The sequence below is a fragment of the Bubalus kerabau genome, chromosome 5 (assembly GCF_029407905.1).
Source record: "Bubalus kerabau isolate K-KA32 ecotype Philippines breed swamp buffalo chromosome 5, PCC_UOA_SB_1v2, whole genome shotgun sequence".
In the NCBI taxonomy this organism is placed as follows: Eukaryota; Metazoa; Chordata; class Mammalia; order Artiodactyla; family Bovidae; genus Bubalus; species Bubalus kerabau.
In genome coordinates, this window is record NC_073628.1 from 58413168 (window position 1) to 58440480 (window position 27313).

A 27313-nucleotide genomic window follows, 5' to 3' on the forward strand; every position below is an offset into this window, starting at 1 on the left:
GTTTGGTCGGTGAGTGTTGCAGCTCCTTGGCGTCAAGCTCTGAGCGGGGCCTGGTGGACACAGAGATGGCCGGGGCCGACCCCATACGCGCCGGGAGGGGAGGCCTTTGGGAACAGGCGCCAGTATCCGCAGCCCGGGGTTTGTTTGGCGAAGCCTCGAGTGTCATGACGACAGGGGCCTGGAGGCTGGGGTCTGAATGGGTGGGATCCTGGCTGTCGTCACCAGCTGTGTGACCCGAGGCGGGGTGCCTCACCAGCCCGTCGCCACACCTGCAAATGGGGTCAGCAGTGGAGGCTTTCCAGAGGCCTGCGAGGAGGCTTAAATATAGCGTATTTTCTATATATAAAGTACACCCGATGCCTGGTCAGTGCGGCACACATGAAGATTCTTCTTTCTCTTTCTGTCTGCTGGAAGAAGCAGAAATCTGCATCCTGTGGCTTTTGGGTTCCTTCCTGAGACTCCTTCGTGGTGACATCCACACTGAGTGCAGGCCTTTTTCCCAGATAAGTCAGAAGCGCTCAGCAGTGGTGGTTTGGGGCTGCAGCCTGCTCTTTGTCATATTTGGGTTATTGTTGTTGTTCTTTAGTCGCTAAGTCACGTTTGACTCTTTTGCGACCCCGTGGACTGTAGCCCACCAAGCTCCTCTGTCCATGGGTTTGTCCAGGCAAGAATACTGGAGTGGTTTGCCATTTCCTCTTCCAGGGGATTTTCCAAATCCAGGGATGGAACGCACGTCTCCTGTATTGGCAAGTGAATTCTTGACCGCTGAGCCACCAGGGGAGCCATTTTCCGGTTATATACTCTCCAGGAAGATGGCAGGTCTTCTCATCATTTGGGCTTCCCTCGTACTCTGAGTACCAGCAGGCCCCCCCACCCCCACCCCATGTGGTCAACGAGGGGTCCCCATCTCCGCTGCTGCTCTAACAAGAAGGTGGACTTGCTTCTGGGGGGACTCAGGCTGGTGGTCAAATGGAGGACCAAAGCATACTGCACCTGTTGAGAATCCCTAGACTTAATTTTTAAGAAGAAATACATGCAGATGATAGAGACCCAAACAATACACAAAAATGTAAAATGTAAAAGGGGAAAGATGAGAAAATATAAGCTTTTCTTTTGGTCAACACTGTGGATGTTTTTTGTGGGGGAGGTAATTTAACTTATATGCAGAGTACATCATGAGAAACGCTGGGCTGGAAGAAGCACAAGCTAGAATCAAGATTGCTGGGAAAAATAGCAATAACCTCAGATATGCAGATGACACCATCCTTATGGCAGAAAGTGAAGAGGAACTAAAAAGCCTCTTGATAAAAGTGAAAGTGGAGAGTGAAAAAGTTGGCTTAAAGCTCAACATTCAGAAAACGAAGATCATGGCATCCGGTCCCATCACTTCGTGGCAAATAGATGGGGAAACAGTGGAAACAGTGTCAGACTTTATTTTTTGGGGCTCCAAAATCACTGCAGATGGTGACTGCAGCCATGAGATTAAAAGACGCTTACTCCTTGGAAGAAAAGTTATGACCAACCTAGATAGCACATTGAAAAGCAGAGACATTACTTTGCCAACAAAGGTCCGTCTAGTCAAGGCTATGGTTTTTCCAGTGGTCATGTATGGATGTGAGAGTTGGACTGTGAAGAAAGTTGAGCACTGAAGAATTGATGCTTTTGAACTGTGGTGTTGGAGAAGACTCTTGAGAGTCCCTTGGACTGCAAGGAGATCCAGCCAGTCCATTCTGAAGGAGATCAGCCCTGGGATTTCTTTGGAAGAAATGATGCTGAAGCTGAAACTCCAATACTTTGGCCACCTGATGCGAAGAGTTGACTCATTGGAAAAGACTCTGATGCTGGGAGGGATTGGGGGCAGGAGGAGAAGGGGACGACAGAGAATGAGATGGCTGGATGGCATCACTGACTCAATGGATGTGAATCTGAGTGAACTCCGGGAGTTGGTGATGGACAGGGAGGCCTGGCGTGCTGTGATTCATGGGGTCGCAAAGAGTCGGTCACGACTGAGCGACTGAATGAACTGAACTGAATTTAGCCTCCAGAAGGATGCTAAACATCCACGAGTCTGTATATTGTCTGGCTCTGCCTTAATCAAAACAAAACAACCACCCAAGTGGTGTATTTTACATTCTATTTAGCACTTTTTTTATTTTTGGAAATTTTAAAAAAGCAGAAAAGAAAATGTTACCTATAGTACTACCATTTATGTTTAGTGGCTTGCAGAATCTTAGTTCCCTGACCAGGGATGGATCCTATGCCCTCCACTAATGAGCCTTTTGGTGTGTTTGCTTGTTTTTGTGAACATACTTTAAAAGTTACCTAAGTAATGTGAATTCAGCTCCATTTAAAAAAAAAAATTAGAACTTAAACAAAAAAGCCAAAGGATTCTCCTGTTCTTGTCTGCATCCCCGTTTATTAACGCCCAGTCCCCTCTCAGTGGTGAGTGCAGCCCTTCCTCTCCCTTGCAGCAGGCTGTGCCCCACTCTGTTCTGTGTGGCACCTATCTGATCAGTTCCTTAGTGGTAGACGTTTAGGTTATGAGCAAATTTTTTTGCCATTAAGATGCTTTAGGAACATACTTGTAGAATGATTTCCTAGCTAAGTAGTTACTGGGCCTAAGGTTTGAACATTACGGTTTTGATAGACATAGCCAAAAATATACTGGTTTATATCCCTGTTGTGTGTATGCTATGCTATGCTAAGTCACTTCAGTCGTGTCCGACTCTGTGCAACCCCACAGACGGCAGCCCACCAGGCTCCCCTGTCCCTGGGATTCTCCAGGCAAGAACACTGGAGTGGGTTGCCATTTCCTTCTCCAATGCATGAAAGTGAAAAGTGAAAGTGAAGTCGCTCAGTCGTGTCTGACCCTCAGCGACCCCATGGACTGCAGCCCTCCAGGCTCCTCCATCCATGGGATTTTCCAGGCAAGAGTACTGGAGTGGGGTGCCATTGTTGTGTGTATGAGAGGGTGACTTTTCCTCAAGAATCTTTGCATAAGCTCAGGAGTTTGGTTTTTGGTTGGATGGCTTGCAGGGTCTTAGTTCCCTGACCAGCAGTGGATCCTACGTCCTCCACAGTGGGAGCTCAGAGTCGTAACCACTGGATTGCCAGAGAATTCCTTCTTTTGTTTCGTTTTTGGTCAAACATTAAAAAGAGAAAATTTTCCATTCGGGTGAAATTAGTGTTATGTTTTATAAACATTTCTCTCTTAATGAGTGGCAGCAACCTTCTTTCGTTTGATTTTCTTTCTTTCTTCTTTGGCCAGTTTTACATTGGATTGTTAATCTTTTACAGTTGATTTGCCAGAATTAAGTTAACCTTTGGTTAGCACGTGTTGCACATATTTTAAACTATGTGTCGTTTATAAGCATAACTTGTAAGTCTCTTGCCTTTTGGTTGGAAGCTGGTCCTTCCTGTCTGCCCAGGAGAGTGAGAGCGAGGCTGAGGCGGGAACCACAGGGAAGGTCACTCTCCTGGGCAGAGTGGCTCAGGGCTGTAAAGGCTTTGGGTACTGGGTTCCCCGCTGTAAGTTTTAGCTTTGCTTTGGGTTGGGATTTTCTCCTGTCACGTTAATGAGAATCAGTAAACAATATGGAAAATCACTTTTACTTCCCAACCAAATGTTTGAGAATGTGTGTGCTAACATGTGGAACCCTGATGATGTACTTCTGTGTGCCTTTTATTTCAGAGACTATCTCACCTTCAAAGACTGAAAAAAAATGTGCTGTTAGATTTCTGTTTCGATCACTTCCTAGGCGAGGTCCATCAGTTGCTCCTCTCTGAGCTGGGCAGAGGTTCTAGAAGGGGATCCTACTCTTTTTGCCCCTATAGATGTAGAGGAAAACCATCATTTCACCCAAGACTTGTCCATGTCTCCTGTCTCATGTCCTGAGCTGAGCTGGATGAAGAGAGACAAGAGACACCTCTGCAGCCTTCCATCTCTCTGAAATCGGGGGAAAAACAGAGATTCTTGCTCAGCAGCACTGCTGCTTCTGTGACAGCACATAACTTATGTCCTTTATAGCACAAATCATGATGTGTAATTTAAAAATAAACAGAAAATGTGTTCGTCGCGTGCTTCCTGCACCAAAGTGTAAGCTCCGTGGGGCAGGCTTGCGTTGCTGTGTTCTCCGTTGTGTTCCAGCAGCTTCCATGCCAGCACGTGACGTGTGTCCGGTGATGACCGTCGGGGCAGGTGAGGTCAGGGGCTGCGAGGGCTGTGTGTCTCCCGCCCCCTTGATTGGCTGCAGACCCAGGAAGGGGGCCTTGGGAGGACCCCGCTCTTCAGGGAGGTCACATATGGTACTGGGGCAGTGTGCGGCCTCGTGACTCCTCAGACCTCCTTGTTTGCCATTCAGGGCTGCAGGGGCCCCGTTTCCCAGGTTTCAGGCTGGATGAGAGGAGAGGTCCTGTGATCTTTCAGCCAGACACGGATGCCCCGCTGCCAGCTGGGGCGCTGGGGAGGTGAGGGTCGGGGCCGGGTGAGCTGGAGCAGGCAGAGCATGGTTGTGTGGCTTGCACTGCAGGTCTGCTCGTCTCCTCTCCGTGGGGGCCTGTGCAGCAGCGGGTGTCCTCTGGGCACGAGCCACTGCCCCGCTCAAGACTCCAGAGCACAGCCCCTGAAAGAGCTGCCTGGGCGCCCACGGCTGCTGTTTCCCAACCACTGGGCCCGGGGGTTTGAGGGACAGCCTCTGAGTCAGATGCAGAGAGCTGAGCTTCTCTGGCTCTTTAAAAAGTATACATGCTAATTATGAGTCACTTAGAGAATAAAGATGCAATAAAGAAAATTAAGGCGCCTATTATTGTATCTTTCAGATATATTGTTATTAACGTTTTACTGAGTGTGGTTCCTGTTCCATATATATGTGTATATATACACACATATACAGGCTGATTTATACATCTGTGTACGTATACATATGAATATAAATAAATATACGTATGTATATGATGTATACATACATATACAAAGACATGTATACATATGCAAATATACATATAGGATTGTACTTATTTAAATATACATATAGGACTACACTTAAAAGTTTTTTTTAGAAGATCATTTTAAGGCTTTTAGTTGGAGCATTGCTCCACAGTGTGGTGTTGATTTCTGTGTACAGCACAGTGAATCAGCTGTGAGCACACAGACGGCCCCTCCCTCTGAGCCCCCCACCCCCTCAGCTCACCATGGAGCCCCAGGCTGAGCCCCTGTGCCGTCTGACAGCGCCCGCCAGCGCTGCCTCCCCCGTGGAGCTCACCGCGGGCCCAGGCTCGGACAGCGCCCGCCAGCGCTGCCTCCCCCGTGGAGCTCACCGCGGGCGCAGGCTCGGACAGCGCTGGCCAGCGCTGCCTCCTCTGTGGCCACGTGCCTGCGTGAGTGCCCCGTCTCCACTCGTCCTGCCCTCTCCTTCCCGCTGCGGCCACAGGCCCGCTCTCCTGTCTGCGACTCCATTCCTGTCCTTCAGTTGGGTTCATCGGTACCGTTTTTCTAGTTTTCATATATATGCATTAATATACATGTTTGTTTTTCTCTTTCTAACTTAACTTCACTCTGTATAACAGGCTATAGGTTCATCCACCTCCTGTCCCTTGCTTTTTCACTTACAATCAGACAGACTTAAGGAAACTTAAGATGGAGATTTGTGTTGCAAAAGAATAAAGTGCTACTGTTGATAGTGTCGGGGTGACTGAAACCCTTAGAAATCTATTTCCCCTTAAATATTCTTCTGAAACATTATTTTAATGATTGAAAATCATATAGATAAACTCCTGAAAAAGCATCTCTGTTGCCTGGTGCTGGGCATACAGTTTGTTACTCATTTCTAGTTAAAGTAAGCCAGGCTTAGAATATATATAGTGTTAAAGCTCCTATGATTAGTGCCAAAGGGTAAAATTCTAACATTCTGGGATTTCAGGGTTAAAGAGCTGCTTTGCGCTTTCAGGCTTGTGTAGGTTTTCAGCCCTGACGGTGGCTGTTGGAATCATGGATACCCTTGGGCAGATGTTCTGCCCTTTGCCCTTCCTCGGGGTGGTGGGAAAGGGTCTCTGGGCGCAGTGGGAGTGGGGTTCAGACCCCAGTGCTGCTGGGAGCAGCCAGCTCAGGGACCTCGAGCTGGAGCTTAGTGGCTCTGCTCCTGTGTTCTCCCACTCAGTAGCATGCATCCTCGTGGGCTGGGTGTGCGGGCTCCTGCTGACCCAGACGGCTCCCCTTTCCCGGCTCCTCTGGGCCCTCCAAGGCTGCTGCTTGCTGGCCGCCAGCTCTGTGCTCAGGCGCTTGCTGGCACTCAGCCCACAGCAGCAGCCCTCCTCCCCCAAGTCCTCCTCCTTTCTTCTGGCCTGCTGAGCACCCAGGTAGCCTCCTTCCTTGAGGGTGAGCCTGCCCACGGCAGAGGTGTCGCCCTTCTGCTGGGAGGGCAGAGAAGGTCTTACTCACCAGGGTGCCCCACACGTGGGCACCGCATTCTGTGCCTGAGTCAGGCTTTTGCATCCCTCCCTCTGGGCACTCAGTCAGTCGTGGGGAGGATGGACGGCTTCCTTCTCTCTGGACACGTGCTCCCTGCCCCCGGCTCTCTGGGTGGTGTGAAGGGAGAGGGAGACCCGGGGCCGACATGCCAAAGCCCACTTTTCTCTGGTGTTCTGGGTGTCCCTGTACCAGCGCCTGGAGCCGTCAACAGCACCGTGAATGAGACGCGTGTGAGCGAGGTGCCCGCTGCCTGACCCAGTGGGACTCGTGCAGGGGTTTGGGGCAGAGCAGTAACAGCGGCACTGATGTACACGCGCTAGTTCACTTAGTGCAGGTGGGCGCTGTTACTGCCCTGTTCAGTAGATAAGCCTGCTGCTGCTAAGTCACTTCAGTCGTGTCCGACTCTGTGCGACCCCATAGACGGAAGCCCACCAGGCTCCCCCGTCCCTGGGATTCTCCAGGCAAGAACACTGGAGTGGGTTGCCATTTCCTTCTCCAATGCATGAAAGTGAAAAGTGAAAGTGAAGCTGCTCAATCGTGTCCAACTCCTAGCAACCCCATGGACTGCAGCCTACCAGGCTCCTCCCTCCATGGGATTTTCCAGGCAAGAGTCCTGGAGTGGGGTGCCATTGCCTTCTCCAAGATAAGCCTAGACAACGTAGTAGAAAGTAGAGAGACATTACTTTGCCGACAAAGGTCTGTCTTGTCAAGGCTATGGTTTTTCCAGTGGTTGTGTATGGATGTGAGAGCTGGACTATAAAGAAAGCTGAGTGCCAAAGAATTGATGCTTTTGAACTGTGGTGTTGGAGAAGACTCTTGAGAGTCCCTTGGACTGCAAAGAGATCCAACCAGTCCGTCCTAAAGGAGATCAGTCCTTGGTGTTCATTGGAAGGACTGATGTTGAAGCTGAAGCTCTAATACTTTGGCCACCTGATGCGAAGAGCTGACTCATTTGAAAAGACCCTGATGCTGGGAAAGATTGAGGGCAGGAGGAGAAGGGGATGACAGAGGATGAGATGGTTGGATGGCATCACCGACTGGACACGGACATGAGTTTGGGTGAACTCCGAGAATTTGTGATGGACAGGGAGGCCTGGTGTGCAGTAGTTCATGGGGTCACAAAGAGTCGGACATGACTGAGCGACTGAACTAGTAGGTCAGGAAACTGAGGCACAAAGGGATTAAATCTTCCCCAACTTCGCACACTTGGTGAGTGCTGGAGCCTGTGAGGGATGGTCCCCCGGGACCTGGGCCTTGTTCTTCCTGTCGTCCTCAGATCGGCCCCTCTGGTGAGCAGCGTTCAGACCCCGGCCTCTGTTTCTTTCTGCTTCCCTGGCTCACCTGGGCTTAGAATGCTGACCCCACCAGGTCGTCATGCAGTCCCATGATGGAAAATTGATTTGGTGGGGGATATGAGGCAGACTGTCCTTTTTTGCCTCCAGATTCCAGTGAAGACGGAGGCATGGAACAGTGTTTTGTTTTTTTGCTTTGGATTTAAAGTTTTTGAGTTGGAGTGTAGTTGGTTTACAGAGTTGTGTTAGTTTCAGGTGTGCAGCACAGGGGTTCCGCTGTGTGTATGTGTGTTCACTCCTCAGATCCTTTTCTCACATGGTGTATCACAGAATACTGGGTAGAGCTCCCCGGGCTATGCAGTAGGTCCTTGTTGACTATCTGCTTTATATGTTGTAGTGTATATCTGTTAATCCCAAATTCCTGATTCATCCCGCCCCTTCCCCTTTCTCCACTGGTAACCATAAATTTGTTTTCTGTCTGTGAGTCTTTTTCTCTTTTGTAAATAAGTTCATTTGTATCATTTTTTTTAGATTCTACATGTAAATGATATCATATGATATTTTGTCTTTGCTTCACTTAGTGTGATAATCTGTCTGTCCATGTTGCTACAGATGGCATTATTTCATCCTTTTTATGGCCGAGTAATACTCCATTGTATTTATATACCACATCTTTCCTATCTTGGCTGTTGTAAATAGTGCTGCTATTGGGATGCATGTTATCTTTTTGAATCGGAGGTTTTCTGGATACACACCCAGAAGTGGGATCGCTGGATCGTGTGGTAATGGGTCAGTATTCAGGAGAGTGCCCTTGTTGCCACCATCACCCTCGAGGTTCCTCCCCAGCAGCGGGCACTCGTCTGGTCCTGCCTCCTGGCACACCTGTAGGCAGGTGGCCTTGCCTGTTGCATTGCAGTTTAGCACATGTGACCTTCTCCACTGGGGGAGGGAATTTCAGAGGCAAACTCTGGGGGCGGAGGCAAGTCACAGTATCCATTGCGGGCTTAGCATGGGCTTAAAATGTTTTATAATCCCCTCAGGCTTCCTTGTCTCCGGGCCTCTGGCTTTTTGGTGGGAAGACCCTTCCTTCCCTCAGCCATGGGCCCTCAGGGCTGCGGTCCTGGGCCTTTTGGCCTCTCCTGTCCTTGTCCAGGCCAAAGAAGTGGAAGCCTTTCCATGTGACTCTCTTGGCTCCTGGTCGAGCCTATTGCGTTCCTCTGCTGGTGGCCCCTGGCGGCGCACCAGAATCCTGTTTTCTCTCCCTGACGCTCCTCGGGCCAGAGCTCAGCACCTCCCCTGTCGGTCTCTGCTCAGCCCAGTCCTCCAGATTAGCGCATTCCTGCCTGCCTCTCTCTGGCTGCCCCACAGCTGTCCACCCAGCCTCTTAGGCTCTTCACGGCTCTGCCCCGTGACATCAGCCAGCCTGGAAGCCTGACCGGGTTGAAGGTCTCGCTTTCACTATGGCTGATTTTTATATCCATTCAAGGATGTCGGACACATCCTTGGATGTCAGTTACTGGTGTTCATGGGGATTCTTACTCTGCTTCTCTTAGAATTTGAAAGTACTCCTCTAATTTTCTTGTTTTGACAAGCTGAGAAGTGCAGAAGTGGGATGCAAATTGTGTGTGATTCGCAAAGCCAGGTTTGTTGTACTATGTCACTCCACCTCCCTTGCCAGCTACGGAGTGAACTGTGTGCAAATCTGAAGGCGGAATGTGAACCCAGGCTTCCAGCCGCATGTTCTCTTTTGCGTGATGCCCCGCACGCTGCCGTGTCTGAGGTAGAGAGCAGGCAGAACCTGCACTGTGTACTCTGAGTTTAGGAGGGCCTGAGGGGCGTGCACATGGGTTTGGGCCTTGGTGTGTGCTCACTTGGAGAAGGAAATGGCAACCTACTTCAGTGTTCTTGCCTAGAGAGTCCTGTGGACGGCGGAGCCTGGTGGGCTGCTGTCTCTGGGGTCGCACAGAGTTGGACATGACTGAAGCGACTTAGCAGCAGCAGCAGCGTGCTCACTTAGCACAGCTGTGGAAAGTTTGAGCAGAGCTGGTTTCTAGGCGGTGGTCATGGGGCTGCAGACACAAACCCAGCCTATGGTCTTGCTGGTGACTTGTAACATCAGGGTTTGTCGGTTATATCAGCGAGTTCCAGCCTCCCTCAGAGGTGATGGGGAGGGCCCCTGTGCTGTGGCGGTCACGCTGCTGGCTTGCAGGGCTGAGCGCCTTTCTGATAACAAAGCGCGCTCGCAGGTTCTTCATTAGAGTCTTGCAGTGGCTCTGTGAGGGAGGGAGGCAGATATTCTAACCCCTGACCTGCAGATGTGGAGCAGGCTCAAAAGGTGACGGTCTCTCCAAGGCTGTGCCACCAGAAATGGACAGATTTCAGACCCAGGCCCAAGTCTCGCCTAACTGCAGACCCTTGAGCTCCTGTTGCCTGAGTGACTGTGGCAGCTTGGGCGTCAGCACTGTGCGCCTGCAGAGGGCGATGGAGGTCTTTCTTTTTGGGCTGCCCTGAGAACGCTTCTCTTGAACTCTTTGAATTTAGCAGTCTCACAGCAGCTTCTCACTGCGTTATAAGCATTTTCTGTGTGGCGACCTTCGCTCACGCCCCTTCCCCCAGTTTGAGTTCTTTCAGGTTGTTCTGTTGCTCAGTCGTGTCTGACTCTTTGCGGCCTCATGGACTGCAGCCCATCAGACTTCCCTGTCCTTCACCATCTCCCGGAAGTTGCCAGACTCATGTCCAATGATGGCATCCAACTGTCTCTTTCAGAGCAGGACTCTTGGTTTTGGTTTTGACATTTAGCACAATGTGTGGTCCATAGTAGGAGCTCTGTAAATGCTTGTTGAATTGAAATACTTGCAAATGAGATTATCCAGAGTCTCTTCCTGCTTTTCATACTGTGTGGGAAGGGAAAATAACCTTTTTCAGTGAATGAAGGGAGCAAAACTCAGGATCTGTGCAGTGTCCCTAGACTGCCACCAGGTGGCAGTGTGACCCCATGGTGACTGCTCCCTAGGAGACTGAATTATCTGGGTACCTGTTGGGGGTTGTGTCTCTGAAACCAGTTTGCTTTTGGTGATCTAAGACTAACAAGTCTTGGCTTCCACCCCTCCTCTAAAAGTTGCATGGTATCATGGGAAAGGTTAAGGCTTCGGAATCTACATGGCCTGGATTCCAGCCCTGGCTTCCCCCAGGAAATGAGCCTGGGACACGTTGCTTCTGTGAGCCTCAGTTTCCTCAGCCTGTAAAATGGGCAGCTGTTGTACAGTTAGGCAAAGCCCAGCATGTCACAGACCACAGCCTAAATGTTAGCTTTACTGTTGGCAGTACCTGGTCTGCCTTTCCCCTTCCTGTGTAGCCTGGCTCCTCTCTGGCCATCTGATCTTCCTCAGCAAGACTCGTGGCTTCGCGGCAGGTGTCTTAGTGCTCCGCTGTGTCACCCCTGCTGCAAGGTGCCCCCTGGTACCAGAGTGACTGCCCTGGCACGGTGCCACGCGCGGCAGACATGCTGCCTGCTCTGCTCCTTTCAGGAGGCCGTGCCTCAGATTTCCTGCAGAGTGCTACCTGACCAGTGTTGGGTCTTAGTAAAACACTTGGGATTAATGAAACCAGCTTAGACTAGTCAAGTCTCGGCCTTTGACGCAGGTAAGGGAGCCAGGCTCCTTTAACACCTTGCCCTTCTGGTCCCTGAAAGAAGAGGGGTTGGGAACAAGGCTCATGTTAAGTGACTTGCTCCAGGTTGGGGATCTATTAAGAACCAGGGCTTAGATCACACTGGCTGGCTCCCGAGGCTGTTTGCTGTTGAAAGGATATGGCTGTGGATTGGGTGTGCTGGGTTTAGGGATCTTAGAGCTTCCTTTCCTAACAGATCTGGAGGCTCCCTTCTCTAGGTCCCTTTCCACGGTTGTCTGGATTTTCCTCAGTCTGTCTTCCCACCCAGGCATCCTGTACTCTCTGCCTCCCAGTGCTCAGCCCTGCCTGCCTTTTGGAGTAGACTTAATGCCCTTAGCTGGGGAGAGGCCCAACCGTCTTTCCCTGCGTGGTCAAGGGTGGTCTCCGGTCAGCTGTGGAGACCTCACAAGGGGTCATCCTGAAGTTTCTTTTAGAGCAGATAAGAGAGCTGCAGAGCCCCGAGTCAGGCTTGGGAGGGGGTGTGGGGCTGTGACAAGAGGGCTGGTGCTGGGCCGGGTTGGGGGATGGATGGGCCGGGGCGAGGACTTGATGGACCGGGGAGGGGCAGATGGGCCAGGGCCAGGGGTCGGGGGTCAGGGGTGGATGGGCTGGGGCTGGGGGCAGATGGACTGGGGTGGGTCGTCGATGGACCGGGGTGGGGCGTCGATTGGCTGGGGCAGGGGACTTGATGGGCTGGGGCAGGGTGGATGGGGCTGATGGGCTGGGGCGGGCAGGATGTGGATGCGGGGGTGTTTGGTGGCGTGCTGATGGGGGCTGGTGGGCACACAGGCCGGGCCAGGGGAGGTGCCCCGCACTCCCTCAGGAGGTCTGGCTTGCAGATGCTGCAGGACTGCCCCAAGGCCCGCCGCGAGGTGGAGCTGCACTGGCGCGCCTCACAGTGCCCGCACATTGTGCGCATCGTGGACGTCTACGAGAACCTGTACGCGGGGCGGAAGTGCCTGCTGATCGTCATGGAGTGGTGAGCAGCCCTTCCCTCTGGTTCCCGGCCCAGCCTGACCCTGCTCCCCGCCCGGGCCCCTTTCCTTCCCAGGACTGCCGGCTGGGGATGCTGAAACTCAGCATGCAAGCGCCTCGTTCCTCTTGGAGGGCAGTGGCGAGCGCGCTAGTGTGATGTCACGGCCCCGGTCTCACTGTGGCTTTGTTTCAGTTTGGATGGCGGAGAACTGTTCAGTCGAATCCAGGACCGAGGAGACCAGGCCTTCACGGAAAGAGGTAGAAAGGGTCTGTCACGGGCCCAGCCCGGCGGCGGGGCAGCGGGGCTCCAGGGGCCTGCTCCCAGGAGGTGCTCAGGCCCTCCGCCCACCTGCTGCTGGGGCTCTGCCCGCTCCTGCGCCTCGCCTTGTGGGGCAGGTGGGGGCGTTGGGGGCCTTAGGCTTCCTGGGAGGGCTCTTGCCTCAGCTTTTCAAACCTAAGGAAACATCTTGTGACTTGGTTTCTGTCTCCCTGCTCCCGTCTCCTCTGCAGAGGCCTCAGAGATTATGAAGAGCATCGGCGAGGCCATCCAGTATTTGCACTCAATCAACATCGCCCATCGGGATGTCAAGGTACCAGCTGTTTGTACTGCCCGCCCAGCCCCCAACGCAGGGGGCCTAGAGGCCGTGGGGGTCAGGGACACTGTGGCCCTCGAAAAGGTCCCCAGGGTTGTCCTGTGTCCCCGCGGCCTGGCTCCCGTGGCAGAGTTGGCAGGGCACCTCTCTGCCCCACAGGCCCTGCCCTCTGGGCAAACCCCGCTCCGGCCGGGAAGCCTTCTGAGGCCGTGCTCCTCAGTCACCCCCACAGCCCCACCTTTGGTCTGTGTCCCTGTGGTGCTCACTCTGTCTCTGCATCAGTGTTTTACTCCCACGCCTGCCGTGAGCCCTGGAGGGGCAGGGGCTGAGGGTCCCGATGGTGTGTGGATCATAGGGGCCAGACAGACAGTTGCTGAATGGGGGCGGGAAGAAAGGGAGGAATCGTTCCCCTGCAGGTTTCTGACGGCCGCTCACAGGTTCAGCAGAGATACTCCTTGTCTCTCTCTCTCTCTAGCCCGAGAACCTTTTATACACCTCCAAAAGGCCCAACGCCATTCTCAAACTTACTGATTTTGGCTTTGCCAAGGAAACCACCAGTCACAACTCTCTGACCACTCCTTGTTACACACCATACTACGTGGGTAAGTTTGGAGAAAGCCTGGGAGCCTGTCTTTTCCCGGAGCTTCTCCCAGAGCCTCCTCTTGCTGGTCTCAGGGCCCCAGGGCCCAGGAGAATTGTGTCTGCCGGCCCTTTGTAGCCCAGTTCTGATGTGACCTGACCTGAAGTAGGCTTAGCAGATCTCGTGGGCCTGAAGTGGCATGGGAAGTTAGGCGCGTGAGGTTACGGGTCGAAGTTTGTGCATGTGTGCACTTCACTGAGAAGAGCTCTTGTTCCCGTCAGACCCCCAGGGGGGTCAGGGATGTGCCTCTGGTCCAGGACCCCCAACCAACTGCACAGAGGAAACTCTCAAAATGGGTTTGTCAAACTAAAAGGCAGTCTGAAAGGCTCTTGCAGTTCAAGACTTGCTTTATCTTGAGATTCTGGCCCTTGGGCTCCCCCCGAGGAGGGTCTTCAGGTCTCCTTTACCCAGCTCTGGGCCTGGGCTATGACTGTCCCCCTTCCAGGCCTAGCTGCGGTCCCGTCGTGATGGGCTGAAGGGTTGGGTGGGCACACCACCCACAGAGGGCCTGGGTGGCTCCTGGTGTTCTGAGGACCAGTTCCACTGCCTTCGTCTTCGTTTACAGCTCCAGAGGTGCTGGGCCCAGAGAAGTACGACAAGTCCTGTGACATGTGGTCCTTGGGTGTCATCATGTATATCCTGTGAGTGTGGGGAGGGGCTGGGGACGTGGGCTGGGCAGGCGTGGATGGAAGCATCTACCTCTGGGGTGAGAGGAAGAGGCCACGGTTAGCGGCCCCTTCTGGATGGGGGTGCCCTGGGGGTCCTGCGTGTCCCCGCTCAGTGTTGAGTGGACTCTGACAGCTCAGTGCTACGAACTGGCTAACGGGCGGGAAGATATGTGGTTTAGATACGCAGTGTGTTGGATTCCTGGGCCCTGTCCCTGACTTTGTACCTGAATCAGTGAGTCCCAGTTTCTCTGTGAACTTTGCAAGAAGTCCTGGTGCGGGACCTAAATAACATCAGCTCTGTTCCTCTCTTCCTGCTTCCTCTCGGCTCAGGCTGTGTGGGTACCCCCCCTTCTATTCCAACCATGGCCTTGCCATCTCTCCGGGCATGAAGAGTCGCATCCGAATGGGCCAGTATGAATTCCCCAACCCAGAATGGTCAGAAGTATCAGAGGAAGGTAAAGAGCGCGCGCGCGTGTGTGTGTGTGTGTGTGTGTGTGTGTGTGTGTGTGATCTCCTATCAGTGATGTGACTGTGGGTCTTCACCCAGCCCGCACCTGCTGGGTATGTCCTGCCTGTGTGTCTGTGTCTGTGGTGTGTGTGTGTGTGTGTGTGTGTGTGTGTGTGTGTGTGTAGGGATGATCTCCTATCAGTGATGTGGCTGTGGGTCTTCACCAGCCCACACCTGGTCTGTGTGAAGGGCCCAGCAGGGCCAGGGCTTGGGACGTGCGGGGCTGTCCGATGGTGGAGCTGTCTGTAATGGTCCTCAGGGCCAAGCATCTTGGGTGGTCTGTGTCCACACCCCCTATAAGTCTGGCTTCTCCTTGAAAACTGGGAAGGAGCAGGAGGGGAGGGTGGCCCCTGCGCTGTCTCTGTCCCCTGTGGGCACCCTGCTTTCCTCCCGCAGTGAAGATGCTCATCCGGAACCTGCTGAAGACCGAGCCCACCCAGAGGATGACCATCACCGAGTTCATGAACCACCCCTGGATCATGGTGAGCCCCGTGGGCTGGAGGTACCTGGGTCCACTGCGGACCCCACCCCGCTCCAGGTCTTCACTCGGAGCCTTTTCTCTGCCCCCAGCAATCGACGAAGGTCCCTCAAACCCCACTGCACACCAGCCGGGTCCTGAAGGAGGACAAGGAGAGGTGGGAGGACGTCAAGGTGAGGGGGCGCCTGGCCGGGGGGCTCAGCGGTGCTCAGGGAGGTGGCTGGCTCTGCATCCTCTCACCCCGGGTTGTCTGGTACCACAGCGACTCTGAGCCGCTTCCCCGACCTGGCTGTGGGCAGAGGCTTCTGCGTCAGTCTAAAGTTGGCTGTGGCTGTTTGCTGCCAGCCGTTACACTCTGCCTCTGAAAGGGCCTGAGAGGTCCTCTGCAGTCTCCTCACTTTGCAGATGAGGAAATTGAGGCCTGGGTGGGTGCCCTGTTCACGGTCACACAGCTAATGACTGGCTGGAGCAGACGTGAGACCAGGTCTCCTGGCTCCTAGTCGGTGTTCTTTGCTCCCCCAGGCTTGCTGGGGGTCTCCGGGCCCTTAGAGGGGCTCTGCTGAGCTGGCCCTAGGCTCTCTGGCCGGCTTGCCCTCTGTCTCCACTCCCACACGTCACCCCATCCTTGCCCGCTCCATCTGTGGTCTCTGACGTCTCTCCTGGTCACCACCCCCAGGAGGAGATGACCAGTGCCTTGGCCACGATGCGGGTCGACTACGAGCAGATCAAGATAAAAAAGATTGAAGACGCATCCAATCCTCTGCTTCTGAAGAGGCGGAAGAAAGCCCGGGCCCTGGAGGCTGCGGCCCTTGCTCACTGAGCTGGGCCAGCCGCTCCACTGGAGGACAAGCAATAACTCTCGACCCGGCTGGATTTTTTCAACAGAGACCCAGAGTCGCCTCCTCCCTCTTCCCCTCCTCCTCCGCTGCGTGGGGCTGGGACCTCTTCAGAGGCTGTGTTCTGCCTTCGGTTCTGGCCACCTGCCTGAGAGGGGGCACCCGGGAGGCTGGGGCCCCGGGGAGAGGGAGCACCGTGCCCTCGACACTGCTCATTTGGCAATTTTATCAGTAATTTGACTTGGAATTTTTACGAACCTTCTTTTATCGTTCTTGCCCTCACTCCCGCCCATGTCCCCCAAGCCCCGTCCTGTCTGGAGACTGCAAGGGTTTGGGGGTGTGTCCCAGGGTGTCTGTGGAACCCTCTCAAGGGGTGTCCCTGTGTTGCCCCGCTGGCCGCCTGACCTCTCCACTACGGCCCCAGGTCCCCACTGGCTGAGGCCTGCCAGGAGCTGCAGACCGTGGGGCCCGGGGCCCAGAGGCTCTGCTAAGTCCTTGGATGTCCCCGGTGTGCCAGAGGGATAGGAGTGAGTGTGTGTGTGTGTGCGTGTGCCCACGTGTGCCCACGTGTGCCCACATCCGGGTCAGTGCCTGTGCACGTGAGGGGCCCCCGCGGCGCTCGGAACCGTCTCCCCCACTCCCACCGCACCCCGGGCCCACCCTGCCCGCGCTGGGCCTGCCCAAGTGCCTGGGAGCCTGTCTGGCCCCACACCAGGCCGCCCACCCTGCCTGTATGGGTTGCTCCCGGCGCAGGCGCGGGCGCGCGGAGCCTGGTGCAGCGCCAGGAAGACGGAAGCCCCGCTCGGAACCCTCCGCCCCGTTCGTGCCGGTCCTAGGCCTCCGCCGAGGCGCCGAGCTGCCGAGTCAGGCCTCTGCGCCCCCTTACTGCCGTTCTTAACCTGCTGGTGTTCTCTCATGTCTGCAGCGTTTTGCAGCAGGCCCGCCCTCAGCCCACGTGGGTGAGCCTGCCTTACGAGTGCCTCCCGGGCTCCGGGGTGTCGGTCCGCAGCCCCTTGGGGGCGAGCGCGGCACCCCTGTGGCCTCTGCAAGTGTCCGTGGCGCGGCCTAGCGGGTGGGTGGGGGAGGCTTTGCACCAAAGATGTCCCGACTCTGCCCCTCTCCCACCAGCCGCTCCCCGCCCCCCGCCCCAAACAACTCAGCGACGTGTCCAGGCCAGTGTGGGGTGGGGAGGCCTCGTGTTAACCTGAGCACTGTGGGGAGGGCCCCTCGCCGCTGTCCCTGGGGCAGGGGGCGGTGATGCTTCAGCTCTCATCTCCCTCGGGCAGGGCTGGGGGTGCCCGGGGCCTTCTGGGGTGCGAGGGCAGGGCTCCGATGCCCGCAGCGCCTCCCCACCTCTGATGGCGCCCAGCTCTCAGACTGTTGTGAACTCTTGTCGTTTTGTATGAGCAAAATTGTCTTTACTAAACAGATTTAATAGTTGAAAGGCTTTCTCTCTTCCTTCTTGAGGTTCAGCCCCTTGACGCCCCCCACTTCTCGTCTTCCCACGCGTGGTGAGGGGTTCCGTGTGTGGGGAGGGCAGAGTCGGGGTATCCTGGGGGAGAGGCGAGCCCCCGGCCCAAGGGAGCCAGCCCCCGCCCTGTCGGGGGCCTGGGGGATGTCTCTGGCTTGGGCATGGGCCCAGCAGTGGGGGAGCCCGCGCGCTTTGCCAGTTACTGGATCAGGAGCCCAGCCGCTTCCCAGCCCAGTCTTAGACCTGTTTAGCCACGGCCAGACGCAGACACTCTCAGCCGGGGGTTGGGGTCGGGGTCAGGGTCAGGGTTAGGGTTAGGGCTGGCACGGGGACTGTGAAGAAGGTGGTGGTGGTGAATTGGTCCAAATCCTGGGGGAGTGTCGAGGAGCAGGTGTTCCTGAAAGCTCCAGTAGGGGGTGCCAGCGGCCAGCCAGAAGGCAGAAAACAAACCATCAGCTGGAAGAGGCCTCAGCGCTCCTGTGAGCATTCAGTCTGCAGATGTGAAGGCGGAGGCCCGGGATATTTGAGATTGCATGGTGAATTGACTTGTGGCAGCGCCTAAGGAAGAAATTGGTTTATTGACCTCACTGCTCTCCCGCCTAGTCAGATGGAAAAGGAGCTGTTGATGAGTTTACCTGCGTTTTCTCACGTGATCCTCAGAGCTGTCAGGGAGACAGGCAGGCCAGGATGGTTATCCCCATTTTATGAGTGAGAAAAGTGACGAGAGTGAAGGGATGCACTGGGGGTCCCCCTGCTAGTGTGTTTGGACTAGAACTCAGGGTGCAAGGCCTAGGGTGTTCTTGTCCCAAGACCTCCTCCTGCCTGGAGGAGAGAGGCCTGCTCACCCTGTCATCAGTGGGGTCCCGTCTCCCCTGCCCAGACTTGTGGCAGAGACAAGGCCCCCACGACCTACCCCTCACAAATCCTGAGTGTGGTTGGCTCCTGCCTTGAAGCTCAACCCATGTCTCTAGAAACCACTGCTCAAATGAGCCAGCGGGAAGTTTTTCTGTCAGAGAAGTCCAGTCATGTCTGCGCTTAAGGTGGGTATCAGAGGTGATAAGAACCCGGGGAAAGAGGGAATAAGGGGTGATGGGGCAGGAATTGGGGTGCAGGGGGGTGTTTCCCAGTGCTCTGCTCTCTTTGGAGGCTGTGTTAGTTTCCTGTTGCTGCTCTAATACATTCTGTGGCTTAAAATAGCACACGTTTAATTGTTAGACTTCTGAGGTCAGGAGTCTGATGGTCCCCCAGTCTGAGATCAACACAGGGCTGGCCGGGTTGCATTTCTCCCTGAAGCCTTTGCAGCTTCCAGAGACGCCTCCATTTCTTGGCTTGAGGCTCTCTCCCTCCGTCTTCAAGGCTGACAACGTCACGTCTCTCTGATCTTGCCAGGAAGGAGCCTCCGCTTTGAAGGACCTGTGTGGTCAGCGGGGGCCTACACAGACACTGCAGTGGCCCTTCACTGCAGTCCCACTAGCAGAGTCCCTTTGCCATGAGGCTGTGTGTTCCCAGGCCCCGGGGTTGGCTGTGAGTATCGAGGGGCCGCTGCCCCGACCCCGAGGCCCGTGTCATGCCACCTGCCCCACACGTTGGCCCTGTGTTCTGCTTCCTCCTCCACCCGGGCCCGTTTCACAGATTGGACCTGGCATTCAGGAAGGGTGGCTAGGGTGAAGGGCAGGAGGGGCCTGGCTTGATGAGAACGGTCTTACCACACCTGTCTACCCTCTCCAAGCCCCTGATGGTCCACGCTGGCATCAGCCTGTAATTCTCTGCCTCTGGGAAGCGCTTCACCTCCTTCTGCTAAACTCCCAGGTGGGGTGGCGGGGAAACTTTTGTACCTAAAGGCAGATGCTGGCTGCAGGGTTGGAGGAAGCAAGATAGGATGTTGTCCTCGAACACCCTCGAGTGGTGCGAGAGGTAGGGAAGGCCTGCAGACACCCGTGGGCACCGGGAAGGCCCGGTGCTGCACTGGGCGATCCCCCAGGTCTCTTCACCGTCATAAAAGGCCTCCGGGGGAGGCAGTCTAGCCTCTCGCTGACCTCAGAGAAGTAAAATGAAGAAAACTCAGCCTCAGAGAAGTGAAATGACTCTCCCAAGGCCTCATGACTAAGCAGAGGTCGATCTGATTTGGATCTCCTGCTTCCAAGTTTAGAGCTTCTTAAAAAAACCCACCAAAGATAAGGAAGGGAAAAGAGGGGTCAGGCAGGGAGACAGCGGGCTTCCTCTCCACTGGGCACATTTCCGTTTCTGTGGAATGGCGGTGGCTCTCCTCGGCCTTGGGGGTGTTGAGTGCCATGAGACGGTGGACTTGGACGTCACATCGGGCTGAGTGACTTTGCTCACATCTGTGTCCCGCCCTCTGGTGGGCTGCCCTCCCGGGAGGGCTTAGGAAAACCCAGGTTTGAAGCTGGGACTGTGGTCTAGGCTGAAACCACATTCCTGCTCCGCTTGAGGCCGCTGGGTTGGTAAACAATAACAGAAAATGTGGGGTTTTCCTCTGAGGGGGTTGGAGACAGGAAATGCGGAGGTCTGTGAGTGACGGGTGGGTAGAGCTGGTGGGCAGAGCAGGTCCCGGGCTGCTGAAGGAAACAGCTATTCAAGGGACGAGGGTGGAGCTTGTGAGGCCGGGGAAAGTAGCTGTCTCCCGCAAACCTGCCGGGCCTTCTCCAGGCGGCGGGAGGTGGCTTAGGGGGGCGGCCTCTGTAACCCTCAGACTTCCCTTAGTGGCTCAGCGGTCAAGAATCCGCTTGTAATGCTGGAGACACAGGTTCGATCCCTAGGTCAAGAAGATACTTTGGAGGAAGAAATGGCAACCCACACCTGTATTCTTGCCTGGAAAATCCCATAGACCGAGGAGCCTGGCAGACTACAGCCCATAGGGTCGCAAAGAGTCTGACGCGACTGAGCGTGCGTGTGCCCTCAGCCCTGTGGATACAGCCCCTTCCAGGCTCTGTCTCTTGAAGCCCACATGCAGTGCCCACCCCGCAAGAGGGAGACTGGCCGAGCTGGGGAGTAGTCGTTCTTTGGAAGGGACGCCAGGCTCCGGTGGGGCCTTTTCAGTGAATTTGTCTTCCTTTCCCTGCACTCAGTCAGACCCAGCATACTAAGTCACCAAATGAATGCCCAGGCATTTCTACCTGCACTCTGCTTTAGTACAAAAACCAAGTGTAAGACCCAGTGTCTGCCCGATTGCTAGTCCTTGAGATACAAAATCTGCGTGCGACCCTCAGAGACCTTGTCTTTCCTTTCTCTGCATCTGGAGTCCCGGACACATAAACATTGTGGTCTGAATTGATTCGGTCAAGACTGCCCCAGTGAGGGGGTGCAGTCCCAGCCCAGGTGGTCTCTGTGGGCTTCAGAGGTTTTGAGACTGGCAGGATGAGTGAGGTCAGAAGATCCTGGACCGTCATCCTCTGTTGGGTGAAGCCCTCCATGTGTGCCTCGCTGGGGGCGGACAGTGTTGGTCCTTCCTGACCCAGATGCATGAGCGTGCAATGTGGCCAAGCCCGGGCTTCAGGAGGGGGGAGCACTGACCAGGTGCAGGGTTGGCCCCTCCCCAGACTGGCCGCCCTTCAGAGGGTCGGAACCTCTATGAGGAGACTCCTTCCAGGAGCAGCAAGGCCACGCTCTGATGCAGCTCCAGCCCTCCTGGGGCCCAGCCTGGAGGAGGGGGGCGTGAAACCGCGCTGGGGCAGGAGGGTCAACGGGCCGGGAGGGTCGACGCTCTTGGGTCATCAGCCCTGGCGGTGGTGGGGAGGGGAGCGCTGCGCCTGCAGACTCCGAGCTGACGGTCGACGCAGTGGAGGTGTTCCCGTCAGGTTTCTGCTCTAGTTTCTGCAGCGTCAGGGTCCGCTCTTCCTCTCCTTGAGTCTGGGATTCCCCCCTCTGGCCTTTGGTCTGCTCAGCACTGCAGCTGGACCGTTGGCCATTGAAAACCTGACTTAGCCCTGGCAGTGGGGCGTCCTCGGTGTTTTCTGTCTGTTTTCTCAGTCCCTTCAACCTGGATTCCCCTCCCTCACTGTGTTTGTTTCCCCCAAACCCAAGTTTGGGAACATAGCGTGGCAGGATTTCCCCACATATTTTTTTTAAAACTGCGATATAGTTGATTTACAGTATCATATGTTTCAGGTGTACAGCGCAGTGATGTACAGTTCTTGTTAAATGTTATACTCCATCTAAGTTACGTAACGTCGGCTGTGTTCCCTGTGCTGTACAACGTATCGCTGATGTACTTTATACTTAGTAGTTTGTGTCTCTTAATCCCCCATCTTGCCCCACCCCCTTCCCTCTCTTCACCCCCATCTTTTGTTGTATGGCTGAACTGCGCCTCAACCCCGGGGGTTGTAGCCCACCAGGCTCCTCTGTCCATGGGATTCTCCAGGCAAGAATACTGGAGTAGGTAGCCATTTCCTTCTCCAGGGAATCTTCCTGACCCAGGGATCGAACCCATGTCTCTTATGTCTTCCCCTGCACTGGCAAGTGGGTCTTTACCCACTAGCGCCACCTGGGAAGCCCCTCTGAGTATCCCTGAAAATCTAGAGTTCTTTGCAGGTCTTTCTGATCCCTGTTTACCATGGTCCCTACACCATGGACTTCAGATATGTTAAACCTGAAGCTCTTAGGAGCTTCCTTGTAACAAATACACAGTTTAATGTACTTAAGCTTCCATACTTTTTATTTTGCACACACCAGCATCTCAGGCCTGGGTTTACCTTATGTCCATCCACCCCTTGGAGGGAATAATGATTGTGCTGAAGGGAAGTCAGAGCCGGTAATCAGAAAGTCTTGTCTGTCCAGCCTGCAGGATCTCAGGTGGGACTCTGGGGGGAGTGACTGTTCCTGAGAGCAGGGAACCTTCATGTGATAAGTCATTTTTAGGGGGCAGGCTGCCATGCAAATGCATTCATTTGCATAACTTTCTTGCTGTAAGGGACAGTGAAGTTTCCTACCCTATCCGGCACCCCTGCCAGGATTTGCAAGTGAAATACTGGGACTGGCTTTCCCCCTCTCCTTCATGAGTCCTTCCCTCCCCGCTGCCCACCCCCGGCCCCGAGTTCAGTTTCTGTCCCCCAGGTCCTATGTGACCAAATACTCGTCTTGACCTCTCTGATCCTAGGGGAGGAGTGTTCCCAGGCCCTGCGATGCAAAGTACTGGAAAGGTCATGCAAATGAGCCTTCAGATGGGATGGCTCTGGCCCAAGCGCAGGCCAAGTTGCTGGCTCAGGCCACTGGTGTCTGGGACCATGTGAAACGTGATCCTGGTCCTTCCTCAGTTTCGGCAGCTGCTAGTCTCTTGTTCCTCAAATAGAGCCTCCCGAGGCCGTGAGGCCTTAAGGTTCAGAAAGAGCTGAGTTCTCCCAGCCCTTAACCTCTGATTTGGAGGCCTGTGGTTCTGAATTCGCCAGGCAGAGGTTTACTTTTCAAAGAAATCACAATCTCATCTGACTCTGAGACCAGACCTTGGTTAGTTGTGACTGGAGCCTGTACTGCAGGAGGTCTGGTTTCTGTAGTAAGACCCAGAGCGGCCGAGGGTTTTCTGGCACTCAGCTGTCTCTTTTTCTGATCAGAAACCTCTTTTACAGAAACGGTCCTCATAGTGAGATTCTAACACGACCTCTCACTCCACCCACCCAGCCACAGCCTGCCGGACGCGGGCAGGCCATTTTCTGACTCTGCAAGGAAGAGGAAGACGAGAAATCCAGTTTCTTTCTCCTATTCCAGGTTGTGAGGATGGCAGCTCACCCAGCGAAAGTGTGTGGTCCTTGCTGGCTGGATGAGTGCATCTGAAGAACAATTTAACATAAGCAAGTCCAGTCATTCAAATAAATTATGTGTGCTAAGTCGCTTTAGTCGTGTCCAACTCTTTGCAACCATATGGACTGTGACCTGCCAGGCTCTTCTGTCCATGGGATTCTCCAGGCAAGAATACTGGAGTGGGCTGTCATTTCCTCCTCCAGGGGACCTTCCTGACCCAGCAAGATCAAACCCGCATCTCTTGCAGCTCCTGCGTTGGCAGGAGGGTCTTTATCACTAGTGCCACCTGGGAAGCCCAAAGAAATTATACACACACGTAATTACATACACATACAGAGTGAAATGGGAAGCCACCTGGGAAGCCCAAAGAAATTATATACACACACGTAATTACATACACATACAGAGTGAAATGCGAAAGTTTTCTCTTTATAGTCTCACCCAACTCTGCCAACTACCTCTTCAGAAATAACTACTTTTTCTACTTTTTTTTTTTTTTTGGCTGTACCACATGACATGTAAAGGTTCCCTGACCAGGGATAGAACCACAGTAGAAGCGTGGATCTTAACTATAGGACTACCAGGCAAGTCCTGAAGTAAATACTTTCAATGGCTTGATTTTATTTTGATTTGTCTATTTGTCTACATACATATATGCTTAGAAACACAGGTGAGAAACTTCTATGAAGCCTATAGCAATTGAAAATGGAATCACTAGGCATATTGTTCAGCAATTTGCCTTTAAAAAAAAATTGCGATGAGGGATTTCCCTGGTGGTCCAGTGGTGAGGATTCAGCACTTTCACTGTGGGGCCCGAGTTTGATCCTTGGTCAGGGAACTAAGATCCCACAAGCCGCATAGTGCAGCCAAAAAAAAAAAAAAAAATTGTGGTGCAATACACTACACATAACATAAAATGTACTGCCTCCACCATCTTTAAGTGTAGAGTTCAATAGTGTTAAGTATATTCACATTGTTGTGCAACCATCTCCAGAACTTTTTCATACCCGTTAATCATGCAACTTGCTGTTTAAATTTAGCATCTCTTAGTGGGTGCCTGTGACAGAACTCAGAACAAGCATATTCATTTTTAACAGCTGAGATAATTCCGTAGTGTGGATGTACTGTAATTTATCTGCTATTGATGGATGTCTTATTAAAAAAAAAAAACTTTATGAATGATGCAAGCATCTTGTACAATATCTTTATGCACATGGTAAGGAGTTCTATAGGCTAGATTCCTAGAAGTGGAATAGTTACATCAGCGGGTATTCACATTTTAGGTTTTGGTAACACTGCTGAAAAGACAGTATCGACTTATGAATGAAGGCACTTGGCATGTTGCTTTCCGAGTGAGAAGTCAGAACTGGCTGTCAGCAGTGGAGCAATCTGGGGATAGAGCAAGTCAGCTGATAAGAGGGCGTTTGAAGCACTTCTCCAAAAAACAGATGCATACCACCTTGCATTGTGGGCGACTGGAAAAATCAAATCTGGAAGGGGCAAGGGGATTCCTAAAACCTTGTCCCGCATCAGCAGCTCTGCTCACTCAATTACGGTTATTTGCATAGGTTTTGGATGTGTAGGCAGAATAGCTCAAAGACAGTTCTGAGGTTCAGCCTTGGTCCAACCTTCTACTGGTATTTGGACAGGTTACCTGACCCACTCCTGAGACTAAGCAAGTGTCCCTGATGGGAACACCAAGTAGATGATAGTGTGCAAGTGACTTGGATAGCAGAAAGACTGGCGGGTGCTGCAAGAGCCCCAGCGGGGGTTGGGTACTGTGTGGGGTTACCGAGGAGGGAGGGTCCCTCCGATTAGGGTAATTGGCAGAAGAAAGGCTCATGACGGGGGAGATGGCTCTAACTCAGGATCCCCGGTATTATGGAGGACTCAGGAGAGACAAAAGGATTTTTTCCCTTAATATTCAGGAGCTCAGCCTCATTTCCCCTGAAAACCCTTTTTGGGACGCAGTTTGTATGCTCAGCCCTCTGCTGATTACCGAGTCTGAGATCTGGCCTGTGACGCAGTGGTCAGTAGCTCAGATGCACACTGCACAGAAGTCTCTGTAGTTGTGCTCAATTTGATTTCCAGCTATGGACAGGTGACTTGACCTCTCTGGGCCTCAGTTTACCAACCAGTACAATGGGGATAATAATTGTGGTGCTCCACAACTATTAATTAGATATCTATATTTATATGCTATGCTATGCTAAGTCACTTCAGTCGTGTCCAACTCTGTGCGACCCCATAGACAGCAGCCCACCAGGCCTCCAAGTCCCTGGGATTCTCCAGGCAAGAACACTGGAGTGGGTTGCCATTTCCTTCTCCAATGCATGCAAGTGAAAAGTGCAAGTGAAGTCGCTCAGCCGTGTCTGACCCTCAGCGACCCCATGGACTTCAGGCTCCTCCATCCATGGGATTTTCCAGGCAAGAGTACTGGAGTGGGGTGCCATTGCCTTCTCCGATCTATATTTATAATAATTATTAATTGTGAGAATGTGCCTCATACGCCTCTGGTTCCAGCGTGATCATCCAAGGGCCCCAGCTGCTTGCTCTGAAAGCCCCTGTGGCCTCTGCCCGGAGGCCATCCTTCCCCAGGCAGTGACAGGGCCCAGCAGGGATGCTAAGGCACCTGGGTTTCTGGGGGAGTCAGAACTCCAGTGGCTTTGACTGGAGGCTCCCTGGCAACTCTGTGGAACCTCTAGGACACCTGTGCCCAACCTCTTCTCCCTCGCTCCTCAATGGCATCAGGAGGGGTCTGAAGGCTCTCTCTGCCTGGCCTGGGTCCCACCCTATTTTCTGTCTCAAAGGCATTTCCGCTCAGTAAACCACTTGCATGTTTAAGCCCTTTTTGTCATCTGCCTCTCAGAGGACTCAGACTAACAATAATACCACTGACCTCATTTGGTTGTTGTGAGAAATGAAAACTATAAAAATCATGTAAAATCTCAAGCATAATGCCTGGCACACAGCACTTGTTACCATGCATCATAGGAGATCATCTCATTATTGTATCAGTGCGAGCAGGTTGACTTAACTAAAAAGGAGAGTTTGGGGTTGGGGATCTGGAAACGTGCCTTCCCTCCCCTCTCCTGATCCATTTCCTCCCGCTTTCTCTCCCTGCTGACCCTTTCATAGTGGTGGCAGCTGTCTCTGCGGTGTCCTGGGCTGGCCCCTGTTGCCCTCTGCCTGGGAAAAGATGGTGAACGCTGTGTGGCTTTGGTTGAGCAAGGCTGCTACAGGGTCTGCAGCAGGGATGTTCAGACCCACAGACTCTTCGAGTCTCTAGCCCGGCAGAGAGGACCCCTGCCCACATGGGGATGTGAATTGCAGGGGGGAAGCTTGAGTAGCTGGTGGGTCGGGGGGTTTCAGGGGGAGGGTGTTGGCAGCCAGACAGAGCTGGGGGCTGAGGGAGGCTGATGGGAAGATGGTGTACCTTTGAGTGAAACAGGGCCCATGAGAGGTGAGGGTGAGTCACGGGGTTTCTCTCAAAACCCTGTGCCCGTGGTATCTAGCATGAGCTGAAAGTGGAGCCCGCCAGCCCCAGCCTCAGCCCCAGTTCTAAGAACGTGTCTCCTTCCCTCCCCTCCCACAGCTGACAAAATTAATCAGGCCCCTGACTTCGGGGGTGAGAACCCCCGGGTTATATCCCAGCAGAGGAGGCCACCGAGACTGGGGCTGATGGAAAGGAAATGTGAGAGAAGCCGAGTCTAGGTTGGGTTTCAGAACCCGGTTCTTTGTGCTCATACCAGCAAATACAGTGTGGCTTGAGGGATTGAGCAGCAGAGGGGTTGCGGTGTGGTGTGGACCACAACCGGGACTCCCACAGCCCCGGGTCACGTTCCGGCTCTCCTGCTTACCAGATCAAAGCTTTCAACCTGTATGAGAGCCTCCCTTTCCCATCAGTGAAACAGTGATGGAAAAGGCATCTTTGTCATGCTGTTTTGTGAGAATTAAATAGCTAAC

The 27313-nt window shown here is 53.8% G+C and overlaps 1 protein-coding gene across 2 annotated transcripts in view; it reads left to right on the forward strand.

The window, feature by feature from the left end:
- Positions 1–23434, forward strand: part of MAPKAPK2 (MAPK activated protein kinase 2) — a 52570-nt gene extending 29136 nt beyond the window's left edge. Inside the window, exons 2-10 of one of the 2 annotated variants that reach the window (XM_055581786.1) lie at positions 12267–12406; positions 12596–12660; positions 12913–12992; positions 13471–13597; positions 14201–14276; positions 14634–14758; positions 15208–15293; positions 15382–15462; positions 15966–23434. In XM_055581786.1, the coding sequence (XP_055437761.1) occupies positions 12267–12406; positions 12596–12660; positions 12913–12992; positions 13471–13597; positions 14201–14276; positions 14634–14758; positions 15208–15293; positions 15382–15462; positions 15966–16109 (924 nt within the window). In that variant the 3' untranslated portion in view covers positions 16110–23434. Of the gene's footprint in view, positions 1–12266; positions 12407–12595; positions 12670–12912; positions 12993–13470; positions 13598–14200; positions 14277–14633; positions 14759–15207; positions 15294–15381; positions 15463–15965 lie in introns of both variants that reach the window. The other variant, XM_055581787.1, reaches the window with a different exon arrangement.
- Positions 23435–27313: the final 3879 nt, after the last annotated feature.